Genomic DNA, 20,889 nt, shown 5'->3' with positions numbered 1-20,889 from the left:
AGTTGTATGTTACCAACTGAATAGAATTTTTTGAGGAAGTAACGAGAAGGATTGATAAGGGTGTTGGAGTAGATGTTGCTTGACAAGTTTGCACAGGGCAGACTGGTCAGAAAAGTGAGATCTCGTGGGATACAGGGAAGCTGGCAGTTTGGATCCAAAATTAGCTCGGTGCCAGGAACCAAAGGATAATGGTCAATGGGTGTATTTGCAAATTTTTTCCAGCGGTGTTCCACAGGGCTCAGCCTTGGGGCCCTTGCTGTTGTGTGTATATATATATTAATGATTCAGACTTAAATGTGTGGGAGGCATGATTGGGAAATTTGCAGATGACATGAAAATTGGCCGTTTAGTTGACAGATAGCTGTCAACTCAGAATGATATTCATGGTTTGGTTGAGTGGGCAGAAAAGTGGTGAATGGAATTCAATCTGGAAAAGTGTGAGGTAATGTGTTTGGGAAGGGCAAACAAAGTTAGGGAATACCCAATAAGTGGCAAGATATTGAGCGGGGTTGAGGAAGTGAGTGACCTTGGGGAGCATGTCCACAGGTCCTTGAAGGTGGCAGGACATGTGGACAAGGTGGTCAAGAAAACCTATGGAATGCTTTCCTTTAGTGAGGAAGGTATTGAATACAAAAGCAGGGATGTAATGATGGAACTATAAAAAACACTGGTGAAGCCACAGCTACAATTTTGTGTACAGTTCTGGTCACCACTTTCCAGGAAGGACATAATTGCTCTGGAGAGAGTGCAGAGGAGAAATTTCCAGTGATGGAAATTGCTGCTATGAGAAGAGATTTAGAATAGATGAGGCTAAGGGGTGACTTACTTGAGGTGTGCAGAGTTATCATCTCGTAAGGTGTCGCAAAGTGGATCCCACCCATTGAGGGTGGTATCCAATTTGCATATTTAAGTGTGCATTTAAGCTCACTTAAAAAATGTTTGCATAGAGTTATCCAAGGAGCGGGACGTAACTGCCTCAGAGACCCAGAACTGGTGCCCTTTAACACTGGTTTCCACAAATGTGGACCAGGTGTACTGGAACTTGGGGGCCCTCCCAGGTGATCGGGGGCCCACGGGTGATCGGGCTCTGGGCAGGGTGGTACCTGCCACTCCTGATGTCATCTGGGCACTGTGACACTGCCAGTCAGGCACCCCAGCAGTGCCCTTGCCAGCCTATTTCCTGTGCCATGAATTGGGCCCAGGGTGCCCTGCCCGTGTGAGGTGGGGTGCCGTGTCTGTGTGGGTTTCCTCCGTGAGGTCTGGTTTCTTCCCACATGTCCCGAAAGATGTGCTGTTAGGTGAATTGGACATTCTGAATTCTCCCTTGGTGTACCCGAACAGGCGCCAGAATGTGGCAACCGGGGCTTTTCACAGTAACTTCATTGCAGTGTTAATGTAAGCCTACTTGTGACACTAAGAAAGATTATTATTAAGAAGTAAGTTGGGGTGGTCCGGAGGCCATGGGGGGGGGGGGGGGGGGGGGGGGTCCAGAGATAAATGGCACCCCGACCCGATCTCTTCTCGCTCTGGCGAGCTGAGCTTGTACGTGCAGGAAATGAGCCGAAGTGTTGCCTCGGCACGATGTTCCAAAAATGAAGCAGAGTCCCGTTTAATAGCGGGTTCGTTCTCGGCGCTGCAAGCACCCAAAACAGGACTCGGTTTTATTTTTGTTAAATCGTGCCTCATGACATTCTTCCTAAAAGTGTGGTGCCCAGAACACTCCGGATGATACCTAATCAAGATTTCTGAGCCTTTAGCGTGACTTCCTTTATTTATTCAATGTCCCTATTTGCAAAGCTGAGTATCCTGTTCTCTTTCTTAACTGCTTTACTAGCTAGACCTGATACTGTTTCACCATGTGTTTACCTGTTTCACCAATCTGTCTTCCTGAATTTTGCTCCTATCCTGCTCACCATCCACTACGTTGCCAATTTTTATATAAACACAAACTTGAAAATTGTACACTCTATACACAAATGTAGGTTGTTTATAAATTACATTAAAATTCCTAATACTGATCTCTGGGGTATCTCACTACACACTTCACTCATCAGAAATATCTCCATTTAACACTACTCTGCTTTTAACCCTTAGCTAATTATGTACCTAAGTCTCCACGGTTTCTTTAATAGTATGTGTTTCTACTGTCTGAATAAGTCTGTTTTGAGGTACTTTATCCATGTATAAGAATATCATCTGCATTACCTTCATCAACCCTTTTGAGTTCTTTAATGAAGTAACAGGTTACTCGCCACATCTGGGCTGACTGTGCCTTTCTAACCCATGCTTTCCCAAATGATAGTAATTTTTGTCCTTGACATTGGTCTCCAGTAGTTTTCAAATTATTAACTTTAGGCTGATTGGCCTATGATTACTTGGGCCTGGACTTTGTTCTCCAGCTGGGTGTGCGGACTCAGAAAATCTCTGGGTTTTCCACACCCACCTCAGGAAAGGTGCACAAATGGCAGCATCTTTATTCCGGAGAGCAATTAAATTATTTTGATATTTGAGTTTGCACATGTGGGGCACAATTCTCCCAAAGGGAGACAAACAGCCGACGCCAGAGTGAAACCCGGAGTGTTTCACTCCGGCATCGGAGGCCGCTCCTCACCCTCTATTCTTCCCCCCCCCCCCCCTCCCCCGGGGTGGCTAGGAGCGGCGGCACGTGAATCCCGAGCGCCCGGCCTTGATGTTTGCGTCAAAGCAGCGCGCCAGGAATGACGCGGCCGGTGGCGCCGAAGTGACATCAGCTGCGCATGCGCAGGTTGGCCGGCGCCAACCCGCGCATGCGTGGTTGCCGTCTTCCCCTCCGCTGCCCCGCAAGACATGGCGGCTTGATCTTGCGGGGCGGCGGAGGGAAAAGAGTGCGTCTTTTAGAGACGCCGGCCCGACGATCGGTGGGCACCGATCGTGGGCCAGACATCTCATGAGCACGCCCGTGGTGCTCGATCCTCCCTCTGCCCCCCACAGGCTCCACGCTTACCGGTCGCGCACTTTCACGCCAGCAGCGACCAGGTGTGGTTGGCGCCAGCGTGAACCGGTCGGGTTCGGCAGGCTGCTCAGCCCATCCGGGCTGGAGAATCGGCGGTCGCCGTGGAGAATCACGGGGGGTGCCAGGGCGGCATGTCGTGATTCGCCTGGCCCTCCCGCGATTCTCCCCCCCCCCCCGGCGTGGGGAGCGGAGAATCACGCCCGTGACCTACCATTATAACTTCCGAAGTCAGATCGGCCTTCTTGAAAGTGAACCCTCAGAAAGCGACAGATCCTGACAGTGTCCCTGGTCGTGTACTCAGAACCTGCGCGAACCAACTGGTAGATGTGTTCGTGGGCATCTTCAATCTCTCCCTACTCCGTTCCGAGGTCCCCGCCTGCTTCAAGAAGACCTCCATCATACTGGTGCCAAAGAAGAACCAGGCAACGTGCCTCAACGACTACTGTTCGGTGGCTTTGACATCTATCATTATGAAGTGCTTAGAGAGGTTGGTCATGAGACACATCCAATTCCATACTCCCAGAATCCCTTGATCCACTGCAATTTGCATCCCACCACAACCGGTCCAGAGCAGACGCCATCTCCCTGACCCTACACTCATCCCTGGAGCATCTCAACAACAAGAACTCCTACATCAGAATACTCCATTCATTGAATACAACTCTGCCTTCAACACCATAATCCCAGCCAAGCTAATATCAAAACTCCAAAGCCTAGGACTCGGTTCCTCCTTCTGAAACTGGATCCTCGACTTCCTGACCCATGGACCACAATCAGTAAGGATAAACAACAACACCTCCTCCACAATAGTCCTCAATACTGGGAGTATGTATACTCCCTATACATACACGACTATGTGGCAAAATTTGGCTCCATCTACAAGTTTACTGCTGATGCGACTGTAGTGGGTCGGATCTCGAACAACAATGAGTCAGAATACAGGAGGGAGATAGAGAAATTAGTGGAGTGGTGTAACGACAACAATCTCCCCCTCAATGTCAGCAAAACTAAAGAGCTTGTCACTGACTTCAGGATGCAAAGTATCGTACACATCCCATCTGCATCAATGCTGCCGAGCTGGAGATGGTTGACAGCTTCAAATTCCGAGGTGTGCAGATCACCACCAATCTGTCCTGGTCCATCCACGTCGATGCTACAACCAAGAAAGCACAACAGCGCCTGTACTTCCTCAGAAAACTAAGGGAATTCAGCAAGTCCACATTGACTCTTACCAATTTTTACAGATGCACCATAGCAAGCATCCTACCTGGCTGCATCACAGCCTGGTGACAACAGCTTGGCCCAAGACCGTACAAAACTGTAGAGAGTTGTGAACACAGCCCAGTCCATCACGCAAAACTGCCTCCCATCCATTGATTCTATCTACACCTCCCGCTGCCTTGGAAAAACGAGCATCATAATCAAAGACCCCTCCTACCAAAGTTATTCACTCTTCCAACTTCTTCCATTGGGCAGGAGATACAAAAGTCTGAGAACACAAACTAACAGATTCAAAAACAGTTTCTTCCCCGCTGTTACCAGACCCCTGAATGACTCTCTTATGGACTGAACTGATCTCTTCGCACATCCTCTCTACTGAGTAGTACTACACTCCGTATGCTTCACCCGATGCCTGTGACTATATATTTACATTGTGTATTTATGCATTGTGTATTTATGTATGTCCCATATTTTTTTCATGTATGGAATGATCTGTATGGACTGTACGCAGAACAATACTTTTCATTGTACCTCCGTACACGTGACAATAAAACAAATCAAATCCATGTACCAGGGGCTGGTTTAGCTCACAAGGCTAAATCGCTGGCTTTTAAAGCAGACCGAGCAGGCCAGCAGCACGGTTCGATTCCCGTACCAGCCTCCCCGGACAGGCGCCGGAATGTGGCGACTAGGGGCTTTTCACAGTAACTTCATTGAAGCCTACTCGTGACAATAAGCGATTTTCATTTCATTTTCATTCCACAGCCAGTCGATAACTTATGTTTTGTGCAATATGAGCTGCTCAACACAAGTTACCCGAGGTTTGACAAGAACTCACACCCTCTCCACAAAAGCTACTTCATCTGATGAGTATTTGTAGCATTTGTGTTGGTACATCAGACATTTAACCAGGACAGCTCCGTCCTCAATCTACAGTTCAGTACTCGCTCACTGTTTTGCCCCCCACTCCTCCGGTCATTTGGCAGGTCCCCATGCCACGCAGTGTTTCATTGTAAATCCGCTCCTATGTGATGATGTATTCAAGTCAAACAGTAAGTGAGTAGCCCTTGCTCTCATACGCCAATATTATTAAGCCATACTAATCCATCCTTCAGTTCTTTTGACGGGAAATATCATCCTAATTTTAGAAGCAATCTCCTACTAAATCCTTATTGTTGGAAGGGGGGAAATGGGTAGTGGTGGAAGTAGGAAGGTTTTGTTAATCGTGAGGGTAGAGTTCCAAAATAGCATTGCCGTCTAAGTTTAGATCTATGCATATTATGCTATTGAAAACCAGGCATTAGACCATTAAAAGTAAGCATTCATAAGCAAATAATGCAATCAGTAATTGTGTCTTTAACATGCTTATTGTTGAGATGGCCACTGTTGACCTTTATTGAAGCAATTTTCACTGCATTGGATTGTAAAATGCTGTTAATCAAAAATGCTTCTGGTTTGAGACAAATTGGTATTAACGGTAAAAAGCTCTCTTTAACCTATTTGCTTTTAGCCTGTGTGTGTCAAACACACACAATAGATAGAAGAACCTTGATTTGTATTGTAATTCTAATGAATCATTTTATTCCTTTCCAGTTGCAAAGAATATAGAAATTTGAACTCATTTTTTGCTCTTGTAATGGGACTGAGCAATGTGGCTGTTAGCCGCCTCTCACAGACCTGGGAGGTAGGTCACCATTATCAACTGTTTTCAGATCCAATAATGTCACTTATCGGGAAAACTGCATTCTGAGTACTAACAATTTTTTTAAAATTTCAAATCCAGTACATCTCTCTCTTTTTAATAATGTTTTCATTTTAGAATGGTTTTCATATTCAGGACACTTTTCGAATAGCACCCATCAGCTATTACCTCAATTCTGGGTTTAGCGTGTTCAGTAAGTCCCAAAGGACATTTTAAAACATTAATTTTTACTGCCTCGCTGGCTAGGCCAGTATTTGTTACTCATCCCTAATTGCCCTTGAGAAAGTGGTGGTGAGCTGCCTTCTTGAAACCGTGGTGTAGGTACACCCACAGTGCTGTCAGGGAGGGAGTTACAGGATTTTGACCCAGCGACAGTGAAGGAAAGGCGATATAGTTCCAAGGCAGGATGGTGAGTGACTTGGAGGGGAAATTCCAGGATGTGGTGTTCCCAGGTATCTGCTGCTCTTGTCCTTCTAGTTGATAGTTGTGGTGGGTTTGGAAGGTGCTGCCTAAAGGACCTTGGTGAGTTACTGCAGTGCATCTTGTAGATGGTACATACTGCTGCTACTGTACGTCAGTGGTGGAGGGATTGAATGTTTGTGCAAGGAGTGCCAATATCAAGCGGGCTGATTTATTCTGGATGGTGTTGTGCTTCTTGAGTGTTTTTGGAGCTGCACGCATCGAGGTAAGTGGGGAGTATTCCATTGACTCCAACCAGTAGAGAGTTTCTCTCCCCCCCCTCCCCCCCATCCCCCGTTCCCATTGATTCCAGTTTTCCTAGAGCTCCTTGATGCCATAATCGATCAAATGCTGCCTTGATATCAAGGGCAGTCACTCTCGTGTCACCCCTGGAGTTTGACTCTTTTGTCCATGTTTGAACCAAGACTGTAATGAGATCAGGAGCTGAATGACCCTTGGGGAACCTAAATTGAGCATCGGTGAGCAGGTTATTGGTAAGTAAGTGCCGCTTGATAGCGCTGTTGATGACCTCTTATCATAGAATCTAGATTCTTTGGCACGGAGACAGGCCCTTCAGCCCAAACTGGTCCATGCCAACCAAAAAGCCCATCTAAGCCAACCCCATTTGCTTGCATTTGGCCCATGTCCCTCTAAATCTTTCCCATCTATCTATCTGTCCAAATGCCTTTTAAATGTTATCAATGGCCCTACCTTAAACACTTCCTCCGGCAGTTCATTCCACATATGTACCACCCTCTGTGTAAAAAAAAAACTAAAATAAAAATTTCTCCTGCTCCTCAGGTTCCCATTAATTCTTTCCCCTCCTAACTTCCTATGCCTTCTATTTCTCGATTTCCCCAACCCTGGGAAAAAGAGTGCATTCACCCTATCCATGCCTCTCATGATCTTATACAGCTCTATAAGATCACCACTCAGTCTCCTATGCTCCAAAGAAAAAAGTCCTAGCCTCACCAATCTCTTCCCTCTAACTCAGTCCCTTGAGTCCTGCCAACATCCTTCCATCACTTTCCTGAAGATTGAAAGTAGACCGATAGGGCAATAATTGGCTGTGTTGGATTTGTCCTGTTTTTTGTGTACAGGCCATACCTGGGCAATTTCCTACATTGCCGGGTAGATGCCAATGTTCTGGCTGTACTGGAGCTGCTTGGCTAGAGGCATGGCAAGTTCTGGAGCACAAGTCTTCTGTACTATTGCTGAAATATTGTCGGGGCCCATAGTCTTTGGAGTATCCAGTGCCTTCATCTGTTTCTTGATATCACGTGGGGTGAATCGAATTGGTTAAAGACTTTCATCTGTGCTCTGGAGGAGACCGGGATTGATCATCTACTCGGCACTTCTGGCTGAAGATTATTGCAAGTTATTCAGCTTTCTCTTTTGCGCTGATGTGCTGGGCTCCTCCATCATTTGAGGATGGGGATATTTGTGGAGCCTCCTCCTCCAGCGAGTTGTTTAATTGTCCACCATCATTCACAACTGGATGTGACAGGGCTGCAGAGCTTAGATCTGATGCGTTCGTTGTGGAATCGCTTTGCTCTGTCTATCACTTGCTGCTTATGCTGTTTGATACACAAGTAGTCCTGTGTTGTAACTTCACCAGGTTGACACCTCGTTTTTCGGTATGCCGTGTGTTGATCCTGGCATGCTCTCCTGCACTCTCTTCATTGAACCAGGGTTGATCCCCTGGCTTGGTGGTAATGGTAGAGTGAGGGATATAGGAACACAGGAATTATGAGCAGAAGTGGGCAATTCAGCCCTTTGAGCCTGATCCGCCATTGAATCAGATTATGACTGATCTCTTCCTGGTCTCAAATCCACCTCCCCACCTGTTCTCCATATCCTTTTAACTCATTATTTTTATCAGAAACATATCTATCTCCTTCTTGAAACCATTTAATAAGTCCGATTCCACCCCACTATAAGGCAGCGAGTTCCACAAATTCACCACCCCCTGTGAGAATTAGTTCCTCCTCCTCTCAGTTCTAAATGTTGCCTGGAATGGAGAGTAGGTCTTACGAGGAAAGGTTGAGGGTGCTAGGCCTTTTCTCATTAGAACAGAGAAGGATGAGCGGCAACTTGATAGAGGTTTATAAAATGATCAGGGGAATAGATAGAGCAGTCAGAGACTTTTTCCCCGGGTGGAACAAACCATTACAAGAGGACATAAATTTAAGGTGAATGGTGGAAGATATAGGGGGGACCTCAGAGGTAGGTTCTTTACCCAGAGAGTAGTCGGGGCATGGAATGCACTGCCTGTGGAAGTAGTTGAGTCAGAAACATTAGGGACCTTCAAGCGGCTATTGGATAGGTACATGGATTACGGTAGAATGATGGGATGTAGATTAATTTGTTCTTAATCTGGGACAAAAGTTCGGCACAACATCGTGGGCCGAAGGGCCTGTTCTGTGCTGTATTTTTCTATGTTCTAAATCTACCACCTCTCAACCTATATCCAAGACCTCTTGTTCTAGATTGCCCCACAAGGGGGATCATTTAGTCTACATTTACTTTATCAATCCCTTTTAGTATTTTATATACCTCGATCTGATCCCCTCTCATCCTTCCAATCTCCAGAGAATATAAACCCAAACTGTTTAATCTCTCCTCATACGTCAACCCTTTCATCCCCAGAATTAATCTTGTGAACCTCCTCTGAACTGCCTCCAATGCCACCACATCCTTCCTCAAATAAGGACACCAAAATTGGACACACAAATCCAGATGTGGTCTCACCAACATCCTGTACAATATGCCAGGCCATAAGGTTGCAGATTGTAGCTAAGTACAATTCTGCTGCTGATGGACCATGGAGCCTCGTGAATGCCCAGTTTTGAGTTGCTCGATCTGTTACGATTCGATCCCATTTAGCATGACAGTAGTGCCACACAACATGATAAAGGGCATCCTCAATGTGAAGACGGGACTTCATCTCCACAAGGACTGTGTGGTGGTCACTTTACCGATGCTGTCGTGGATGGATGCATCTGCAGCAGGCAGGTTGGTGACTATGAGATCAAGTAAGATTTTACCTCTTTCTGGTTCCCCCATCACCTGTCGCAATTTGCCCGTAACAAATCAACTTTTTTCAATTAATCTACATTTCATCAAGTGGCTTTCACTTGTGTCCCAGATTATCATTTCTAAAAGCTTTCCCACTACCAAGGTTAAACTTGTAAATTTTTAGGTTTACCCTTAAACTATTTTTTTTAAATTAAAGCTGTAACATTTTCAATTATCCAGTCCTCCAGCTCTCTTCTTCCCCCCCCCCCCCCCCCTTCAATTTTTAGGCCATCCATTATCTCAAAACTACCTCCTCTTTCAGTTTTATACCAGTAGAATCAACTTCTTTGGTAAAGATAGATGCAAAGTATAAATTTAGTAACTCAGCTGTGTTCTCTGTTTCCATGTTTAGATTCCCCCTCTTTGGTCCCTAATTGGCTCCACCCCTCTCTTCATACTTTTTAAAATTATTAATGTACCTATGGAAGACTCTTGAATTTCCTTTTTTAATTTAGCTGTCACTTTCTTCTCCCTTTGCCTCTCTTATTTCCTTTTTCACTCCTCTGAACTTTGTAGTTTTGGCTGGGGGTTCTTGCTTATATTATCAATCTTGACTCTACCCAAAATATCTCTTCTTTGAAGACCTCCATGCTCTGATACAGTTTATCAATCCAGTTCACCCGGGACAGGTCCCTTCTCAACCCACTGAAATTGGCCCCCCTCCTGTTAAGTATTTTTACATAGGTTACGTTTTGCCTTTTCAATAGCTGATTTAGACTGTGATGACTGCATGTATTAATAATTAGTAGGAGACAACCCACTGCAGAAACTATGGACGATTCAATCAGTTTAGCCCCAGAGCATCATGACTCTATGAATAGTGAAAGTAAAAGCTTTTGTTCTGTAGAGATGAGACAATAAATATATCAAATAGGCAATAGTGCTTATGAAGGTTTTGGTCACATCTATCTAATGATGCATATTTTATTCAATTGGTACATTGAAGTGTGCCTTTTCAGCTAAAATATAAGTGGAAAAGATTTAAATGCATCCACAACAGGAACTGCTATAAAATGAAATGAAATGAAAATCGCTTATTGTCACGAGTAGACTTCAATGAAGTTACTGTGAAAAGCCCCTAGTCGCCACATTCCGGCGCCTGTCCGGGGAGGCTGGTACAGGAATCAAACCGTGCTGCTGGCCTGCTTGGTCTGCTTTATAAGCCAGTGATTTAGCCTTGTGAGCTAAACCAACCCCTAACCTGCTATACCTGTATAGCTCCCTTGAATCAATCAAAGCAAATTGAATATCATATGACTATGAAATTGATGGATATAAAATGTGTGTGTGTGTGTGTGTGTGTGTGTGTGTGTATATATATATATATATATATATATATATATATTAATATTCATGCACAGCAGACGAGCAGTCACTTAAATTGTTGGTTCTTGCCAGAGATAGTATTCAGTTTGAAATAAATAAGGTGTTGCAAATGAGATACTTGGCTTTCAAATTCAATTGAATAGACATGACAGTCTTCCCATGCAAATACATTTTGTTTGCAAAAGTCATCAAGAATAGAGTGTCACCTTCATTGTGTTTTTAATGCATCCTCCTCTGTGTTGGATGGTTATCCTCGTCCCTGCTCCTGACTTCCCTTTCAATCTCTATAATACTTGGTTAATAGTAGAAAATGAGAAATGAAGCAGGAGGATTAAGACTGATTTGGCACTCTTTCACAATTGCAGGCATGAATTTGAAAGAATTGATGCTCAACATGTCAATCACAGCAGTAATTGAACTAGTATAGTGGAATGTAATGCTGAACTATACAGCAGAATGCGAGTGAAGGGTATTCATTCTCGAACTGTATCACATTTTAGTCCAGCCATAGGTTTTAAGGAGCATCTTAAAGGAGGATTGAGCGGCAGTGGGGCATTGAAGAAGGCAACTGAATTACAAGAATGAGAAAGATTGTATAGAAGAGAGAAATCTGAGGCCCCACAGACTATTGTGACAGGCAGGGAAAGGGGGACTTTAAATCAGAGCAGCAAAATTAGGACTGATTGCAGGATCCACTTCACACAACGATCAACACATGGAATGATTTCAGAGTAGGGTAATTAAATTATTTAGATCGTTAGATTCTGAGGAGTGCTGTGATATTTCTGGAGTAGTGTATTGTTAACGGGCTCAGTGACAAATTGACATTGTGCCAAAGAAGGCACCATTAGGACAGATGACCAAATGCAGATCAAAGATTTTAGGCAGCTCCTACAACCAGCCAAAACTTTGCATTCTTTCAATTCCAGTCACTTGTCCAATCCTCACAACCTTCAACTCATCATTTATTGTCAGGAGTGTATTCGGCTGTCTATGCCCCAAATTCTGGAATTCCTTCCTAAGCCTCTCTGCGCACTACTTTTGTCTCCGCTTTAACTCTTGTTAAAACTTATCTCTTGGACTGAACATTTAGTCACCCCTCCTAATCATTTTTTAAACTTGGTGACAGTTTTCATTGTTTGTTTAATATGCTTCTATGAAGTGGCTTGAAATAATTTCCGATGTTACAGTCACTATATCAATGCAACTTGTTGTGGAGTTTAGCACTTTCCACTCATCCTCAATGGTCCATCATTCCTTAATGATTGCTGGGTCGAAGACCCATAATTCCCCCCTGAACACCATCAGTAAGAGCATAAAGCTGGGTTACAGCAGAGCACACAGGAATGGGGAGTCAAAATGCAGCATTCCCAGCATCATTCTCTTCCCCATAGAAAGCAATAACATAATATGTTAGCAGACATGAATCATGGCTGGTTACCAGACTGTTGTAAAGTTTTAATTAGTTACCCAGTGAGAGAGAGACTAGATGAATAGTGGTTCTGATTTATAATCTACAGTGATTAGCGGCTCAGCAAACCAAACTGTGAGGCCAGATTTTTCAATGTGGGTTCAAGGACCCAACAGCTAGATGACTTCTGGATCCCAACCTCAAGCCCATGTTGCGTCACACTTGTGATGTGAGTTGTTAATGTAAATGGCCTAATTAGCAAGGAGGAAAGCTTGTTGTCCATTTAGAGCTGCAGAGCATCTCCACAAGTTGGGTGCTGCCTGCCTGGTGCCAACAGCAAGAGGAAGTAGCATCCATGTTGGTGGGTGCTGCTGCCTTGCTGATTTTGAGCCAGGCAACTCCTGGCTGGCTATGGAGGTGAAATGAGGCAGGTAGTGGCCTGTGTGACAAGGCAAGAACCATTACTCAATTCTGCGATAGCTGGCCCCACACAGATTTATTTTTAAGACAACTGCAGAAGAGACTTCCTTGGGCCCCATAGTGAACCCGACAGCTGTGCACTGATGTGCAAACTGTGCAGGCTCACCAGAAAAATATGAAAATTGAACTTGGGAACAGACCAGTTGTTGAGCCAACTCCTTAATGAATCGTTAATTGGCAGCAAGTATGTTTGCCCACTCGCACTACAAAAACGCTACCTGTCAGCTGTGGCTCATTGATAGTTCTCTCACCTCGGGGTCACAAAGTGGTGGGATCACATCTCACTCCAGATACTTCTGCACATAACCCATACCTATGCTTGTGTTCTCAAGTTGGCTGATGTGTTCCTGACTTTACAACAAGCCCTCCCCTTCCAACATACTTCACCAATTTTCGAGTGCTTTGGGACGGCACAGATTTTTAGAATGCGCTATAAAAACGCATAGCACCAAACGCCATGATTTCCCCCCCACCTTCCCATCTCCCCAACTGGTTCTTTGAAGATTTCAAACTCTTGAGGTGTTGGAATTATGAGACAGTCTCCAGGACTGCGATATTCAAAACTAGCCTAAACTGGGATCCTGACCCCCCCATGGCTCTTGAAAGTCTCAGTCCTAATCTCTCCTTCCCCCTCTCACTCTCCTGCCACCTGTCCCCCTTTTCAAATTGTGATATCCCATTGCGGAGTCTATCTCCCTCATCAGCTTCTGTTCCAAATTGTTTGATCTTCAATGCCTATAGCTCCCCATGTTTTAGGATTTCTTTACCAGCTCATGGAAACTCATCTGACAAATGCCATTTGTGTCAACCACAAATTCAAAATGATCTTCTGTTGAGAACTACTTGGCACAATTGTTCACTTTTTTTTTCTGCATGTAGACTAAAGATTATGCAACTACGTAACAAATAGGTTTTCCTCTAATACTAATAATATATTGGCACTATAAATATCCCCTATATATTTAAATATTTCGTTTCCATGATTATTTGACTTTAGATGTAATTTGGACTGCCCTTTTGCTCCTGCTCCAATTTCCAAGTTTGCTAGGATATATCTCTGGGAACAGTCTTCCAGCACTTTCTACAGTGCATGTGAGAGTGCCACTTACTGCTTATAATTTTTAATGAACCAGCTCTGTCATTTATAGATTAAGCCATGATCCGATAGAGTATTCACTCTATTACTTGCAGCAGATCAGGAGCAGGCTCAAGTCATTGTCAGTAGATTAAACACACTGGCGATAATTTCTGTTCAACCCTCAACACGGGTAGATAACATACTCGACACGTTGTAGAAAGTGAATTCTCACTTGTGGGCATGATGACCCTTGGTGGTTCTGGACCTGAGAAAAACATCGAACAATGGTTCATGCTCATTAGCAGGTGTGGTAAAGAGAGAAGCTTCACACACCATGTCAGCTCCATTGTATGAGGGATTTGTCATCACAATAGGAATGGATAGGAGGTTTGGAAATCTGAGCAAGAATATACTTCAATTGCAATAATAAAATGCATCATAAGTATTAGTGGATTGAGATAAATGACTTCACTCATGAAGCAGGCATTTGGGAATTATCCAATTATGTTGCCCTTGATGTTCACACAACTGCATGTTTTAATACAAAATGTGAATTCTCCTATCTTTACAGAAACTTCCCAGTAAATTCAAGAAAATCTATTCCGAATTTGAAAGCTTCATGGTGCGTATGCTTTTAACTTTTACAGTAATTTTACAATCTTAGATAAAGGTACATGATATCATTATAGTCGGGTATTAGCAGAGATCCACAAAATAAGTGGTATGAAATTTGTATTTTTTGTTGCAAAAGTACTTCATTAAACCCCAACCCATGCCATTCCTCACATAACATATCCATCTCATTCCTTCCATCCTTCTCACATAATTCTTATGCTATCCTCATTGCCCATTCCATCCCTCTCATGCTGCCCCCCCTCCATGCCATTCCCTCCTCCTGATATACAGCAACCTCCTTGTCCTCATGCTGCCCACTGTTTCCCTAAATCAACGCTGTGTTTTTTTTTTACAAATATAATCCTAAACTGTGTGTTCAGAGCATCATCGTGCCTGTTTCCTCTACTGTATTTATTTGGTAGGAAGTCTTACAACACCAGGTTAAAGTCCAACAGATTTGTTTCAAATCTAGCTTTCGGAGCACTGCTCCTTCCTCTGGTTGCTCCAGACCCGAGGAAGGAGCAGTGCTCTGAAAGCTAGTGATTCAAAACAAACCTGTTGGACTCTAACCTGGTGTTTTAAGACTTGTTACTGCGCTCACCCCAGTCCAATGCCGGCATCTCCACATCGTATTTCTTTGGGGGGTGGGGGGGAATGATGAAATTGTTAAAGATCTGATGGCTGACCTCAGCTCACCTCTTTTCAGTTTTAACAAAGGCAAGGTGGATGACAAGTGACCAATGCGCTCACTGAATTAGATTGGCACTTTTGATATTCTGAGGCTCTGTGCCTCATTTTTTTATTCACCATTTGAAATTGTAACTCAACCCTGCTGAGTTTTCCAAGCCTCCAGAAGCAATCAAAACCAAGCCTTGAGTGGGTGCTGGAGCAGCAGATGAGTATACCTGCTAGATGTAGCGTGCATGTCGGGGCAAACCCATCTCCCCCGAGCTCTGTAATTACCATTCCCCCACACCCGAGCCCATGATTAAATTATATGACTCCTTTGATCGCAACCTACCCAGCACAAACTCAGAAAGGACATGGACCTGAATAGGATGGGAGTAGAGGGATAAGGACTCCGGAAGTATAGAAGATTTTAGTTTAGCAAGGCAGCATGGTCGGCGCAAGCTTGGAGGGCCGAAGGGCCTCTTCCTGTGCTGTACTTTTCTTTGTTCTTCTTTGTTCTGATCCTGTGGCTTCCTCCAGATTGCTTCTTGCCTGATGGAAAGGCCAGCCTGTCGGTCCTCTCCATTCTATGTGATGCATGTCTGTATGGCATGAGTTGCGCAAATTCGTGAAATATATGTAACTTAGAAATTTGTCTTGAGATTTAACTTGAGAGTTGTGTGCCTTTGAAATATGTTAATGTGTGGGAGCATATGATGTATTATCATGCGAATGTTTGGTTGGTATCTATCATTTTTGCGGTCATGATGTTTTATCATGTATTAGCATGTGTTAGTCAAATTCCAAAATAGGTCCCAGTATTTCCTTTATTTATTCCTAGTATTGGGATCCAATTGTTTTTACAAATTTTTTATTTTGTCTGAGTTACAAAGCCAGGGCTCGGAGTGTGGACAGAGGTGAACCCCTAATCCATCTCCTTGCCTTATCCGAAAACCAATTCAAATTGAATCCAATTCATGGTCCCCACAAGAGAGACATATCAAATCTGAGCCAAAAGGCAGAGAAGCGATGGGTATCCAATATTATGTTTCCTAGTTTCTGATGCTAAACATTGAGCTGATTACAGTCTAATACGCAGGTTTTTAAACCAATCATGAAGAAAGAATTAAAGAATTTATTTGTATCACATTTTTTATATCTTCAGTTTACCTCTATTTCACAACTATGTCACAATCAATGGATTATTTTTGAGGTGTTGTGTAGGCAAATGCAGCAGCTAATCTTGGTGCAGCATATTTCCACAAACATAAAGCAAGTGGCCAGATAGCCTGTGTTGGTTAGAACATAGAACATAGAACGATACAGCGCAGTACAGGCCCTTCGGCCCTCGATGTTGCACCGACATGGAAAAAATCTAAAGGCCATCTAACCTACACTATGCCCTTATCATCCATATGCTTATCCAATAAATTTTTAAATGCCCTCAATGTTGGCGAGTTCACTACTGTTGCAGGTAGGGCATTCCACGGCCTCACCACTCTTTGCGTAAAAAACCCACCTCTGACCTCTGTCCTATATCTATTACCCCTCAATTTAAGGCTATGTCCCCTCGTGCTAGCCACCTCCATCCGTGGGAGAAGGCTCTCGCTGTCCACCCTATCTAACCCTCTGTTGTTGGTGGTATTACTGAAGGCCAAGTGTTGCAAGGCTCAGTACTTTTCAGTTCTTTTTCAAATAGCAGTTTAGGATCTTTCACATTCACCTGCACAGGCCGATGGGGTTTAATGGTAATGCAGCATCCAGCACTGCACTTGGCAGGCAGCCGAGATTATGCCGTCAGTTGCTTGAAGTGGCCTTGAACCTACCTTAATGACCCTTAAGTGTGTGTGTAACAAAAATCTGTACAGCAAAAAGAAGTATACATATTTAATTTGCTCCAGAACTAAAGGTATATTTTTCCCAAGGGAATAGTATATCTATTTTCTATCTCCTCGAGGTTGTAAACAAATTCCTTTGTTAACATTATAGTATTTGCTTTTCAGTTATGTAAGTTGTGAATTCTGCAGAGCATAAAGCTGCTTAAGATATCTGCTGCATGCAGTGAGTTAATCATTGAATGAGTATTAAATACTAAACAATTTCCTGTAGGATCCTTCCAGGAACCATAGGGCTTACAGACTTACAGTAGCTAAACTGGAGCCACCAATCATTCCCTTCATGCCTTTACTTATAAAAGGTAATTCAATCATACTTTCTTCCTTTTGCATTGCAAATGTCATTTATCAAGCTGCTAACTGTGGATTGTTTTTATTGCTTTAATAACTTCATCCAAAACAGTTAAATAAGAACAAGCAATAATTATAATACTTAGCTAAAGCTGGTTAAGTCATGTTACCTAATTAAATTAATCAGTTCAGGAATGTGTGAAGAATGTAATGCCAGCTTGAGGTCTTTTGCAATTGGAAGAAATTGTTTGCTGATTGCCTCTTTCTTTACAGACATGACATTTACCCACGAAGGCAACCAAACATTCAATGAGCATCTTGTTAATTTTGAAAAAATGGTAAGCTTCAAAATGTGTGTTTTTCAGGGTGGGGAAAGCACGGAGAGGAATTTTCACCTTCACTTAAGTTGTTGGTCTGCTTTCACCCTTTCTAAAATTGTGCTAACTATTTTTGCAGTTTCTAAGTGTTTCAGTTTTAAACTTTATTTATACAATATAGTGATATGTTCTTTCATTCTTTGAATGGTGAATATCAAAACTGTCCAGTTTCAAATACTGTAGCTGCTACATTTGTTTAACTTTACACCTATGCCAGCTGAAATTGGGTTATGTTGATAGGATTAGTTGAAGAGTGATGAATGGAGAGGGCTGTGCGGATATGCATGGCATAAATACCAGCATTTGCTATATGGGTCAAATGCGCAACACACAACAAGGCCGTTCTCAATTTTATTTCTGTGTAATGAGTTGTGTGAGAATTAAATTCCCAGATATGATCAATTTAAATATACATATTCAATATCCATTAGAAACAAATCTATTTTGAAGTTACTATATCATATTCCTGATAAACAATTTTCAGAATTATTCCTATATTACTGTGCAAATAAAATGCAGTATTTTAAGTTGATGATTTTCCCTCCTCCCTCACCATTCCTCTCGAGGCAAGTGACTCATTTTTTACTTCCGTTCCAAAGGCACCAACAATACAATATGATTAAGGGCAAGAGATCTGCCTAATTTTGCCCCCCACCCCTGTCCAAAGCCCTGGGAGACTGAGAGAAATGTTGGTGTTTCGTTGATGCAGCAGCTAAAACCTGAGACCAATCCAGTCACCATGACTGAAACTACATCATGGAAAGTTTTTTGATAAGATGTTCTGGCTTTGGACTGCAGCAGCATGGGCGCTAAACATCTGGACTGACTGACTGGCAACTTCGAGGACGACTAATAGTTGCATCCTGAGATAGGACCACAAGCTCATGCTCCATGGTACTGGTGCCAGTAGCAGTTCCACAGGGTGGCACCACAGCAACCTGTAATATATTTGAGAACAGATTGTGAACTGTTGTGAGACCTGCAAGCCACTTCACACACTGCTATCAGCAGCTATGATGGCAGAAGTCTGACCTTGCATTACAGCAAACTGAACTTGCACAGCTTCATTCTGAGCTTCCAAAATTTTACATAGCTTCTGCTTCTAGTGTAACAGAAGCTAGAACAACCGATATCAGACCTTGCGTTATGGTTGAGTCCACAAGTGTTCTGATGGAGTTGGCCGCCCATCCCACCTCGCACCTTTCCCACTCAGGAATGTGTAGGCTCCAGGCCCTGCGCAAAGCTCGGTACAATGTTGGTGCTGGTTCCCTCTATTTCTTCACAAAGATTTCAGGCTTTCTGGCAGGTCTTCCAATGCACCAGGCATCTCATTGTGAATACCCATCAACCTTTTGCTGAGGGCGCCCTGTTGATGCCCTCCTCTAAGTCCTCTGCAGTAGAACCTACAAGCGACCTCAACCTCTGACAAGCTGGCGCCTGTGCTATCATTTCCCCCTGTCGAGGTTGAAGGTCACACAAGCCGGGTCCTTTCTTCTCTAACTGCCATTCTCTAACATTGTCCATGTGTTCCAAAAGATGACTTGATTAGCTCATGCATTGAAGATAACTTAACCAGAGTCCCATTGTCCAAGCAATTAGTGTAAATTTCCCGTCTTCAACAGTTGAATACCCCAGGTGATTGTCATAGATACCTTGTGAATGAGACAGGAGATGTGCATCCATCCCATTCCCCTGAAAACATTGGCTTTGATGGGTTTTGAAGACAGACTGATCCCACTCCAATAAGTTGGAATGTACAATAATGAAATTTAAAGTTAACCAATTTGGACTGTGAGCTCAAGGCAATTTAGCTTCTGCATTTTTATTAAAACGTCTGGTTTAAAAGTTCAATTCCGGTTTCCAGATGGACTAAAAATCATTATTTGACATAAAGCACATTTTCATAACACCAACGACTTGTGCAGATCCCGCCTCTGTGCATACTTTAGAAAGTAGCCTAGTGTCAGTCGCTGACCTGGTGGTTATGACAATGGGAGTAAATAATGTTCACTCTTCATCATTGGCTCCAACTCTTGTCCTTCCACCAGTGCCTGGCCAGGTTGCTGTTCTTTGGTAACTGAAAGGGAAAGGGCATGAGGGTGAGAGGGAGGGTAGGGGGTAGTGTAAAGCAAGAGGTGCATGTTTACTCATCTGCAACTTGTAATCAGAAGAGATTGTTGGATGAGGCAGAAGTGTGGTGTAAGAAGGAGGATTAGCTATGCGGGCACGGTCATCATTATTTGTTTCATCCTCACCGCTGCCATACTCAGTCATGGCTACTCCAGTGATGACGACTACCCTCTCCTCCATGGACGAGGACATATTGTTGTGCCGTTCTCCTGTTGGTTGGGTGCTGCTAATTCAATTCGTAAACTATCTCATCCTGCAAGAGAGGGAGGTGTGTGCGTGAGTGTGGTGTGATGTGGCTTGGGTGATATGCCTGTCGTGGTAGAGTAGTTAATAGTGTGTGCATGCTGTGAGATGTGGGTGTGAGTGTGAGGCTTGAAGCATTGTTAGGAGTCTGAAAGGTGAGGTGAAGTTTATAGTCCTGATTGATAAATATTGTTGATAAGTCATGGGAGTGGGGTGGTCTGTTGCACATTGTCAGAGCTTTGTGCTTCATCTGTAAGGAATAGAAATTTGAAAATGAATTCGTGGACCTTGAATACTCCTGTATGGTCATGAAACTTGCAGCGCTGTATCCAGGTCACCGAAGCTGCACTGCTTGTCGTGACCCTAATGCCCAACTGCTCTGACTGCCTTTTGGGAGTTTGTCCAGAGGATCTCCTGCCTCACTGTGAATAGAAGAACTCTCTCCTTATGTGCAGCCCAGGGCCTCCAGTGCTGCATCTGAGAACGTCAAGGCACACTTTGTAGAATGTGGCAGTAGCCAGTGTTCCTCCTCCTCGGAGTATCATCCCCATTCACTTCCAGAGCCTGCTCCAGCCAGAATACAGCTCCTCTTTAAGAGCTACAAGCTAATGTGGTGCAAGCTAGCTTTAATTGTGTTGCCTTGCAGTAACTTGGGCTTCCTGTTGAAGAGTGCAGCCACTCAACAGTTCATTTAGCTCTGGATTGCACATAACTATCATTTAAATTAGCAGGCAGTAGAAGTTTGCATACAGCCTGCATTGGAAAGTCTGCGCAGGTTCATTCCACATCACAGCCTTGTTAATTTTTGGATCCAACCAAATGTTGCCCCATCCCAAAACGTTTATATTCTTTTGTTTTAAGGGATGAGCATCAGTAGGTACATTGACTTAACCAAATTGATGCTGTCATAAGATTTCTATGC

At 43.6% G+C, this 20,889-nt stretch overlaps 1 protein-coding gene across 8 annotated transcripts in view; it reads left to right on the top strand.

Moving 5' to 3' along the window:
• The window catches only part of rapgef4a (Rap guanine nucleotide exchange factor 4a), a 514,684-nt gene that overhangs the window by 489,706 nt on the left and 4,089 nt on the right, over positions 1-20,889 (top strand). For all 8 annotated transcript variants that reach the window (XM_038789400.1, XM_038789401.1, XM_038789399.1 and 5 more), the window contains 4 exons: positions 5,807-5,897; positions 14,319-14,369; positions 17,141-17,228; positions 17,491-17,555. In XM_038789400.1, coding sequence (XP_038645328.1) covers positions 5,807-5,897; positions 14,319-14,369; positions 17,141-17,228; positions 17,491-17,555 — 295 coding nt within the window. The remainder of the gene's footprint in view (positions 1-5,806; positions 5,898-14,318; positions 14,370-17,140; positions 17,229-17,490; positions 17,556-20,889) is intronic.

Source organism: Scyliorhinus canicula, chromosome 2 (assembly GCF_902713615.1).
Source record: "Scyliorhinus canicula chromosome 2, sScyCan1.1, whole genome shotgun sequence".
NCBI classification, from domain to species: Eukaryota; Metazoa; Chordata; class Chondrichthyes; order Carcharhiniformes; family Scyliorhinidae; genus Scyliorhinus; species Scyliorhinus canicula.
This window is presented reverse-complemented; position numbering and strand designations above follow the sequence as displayed.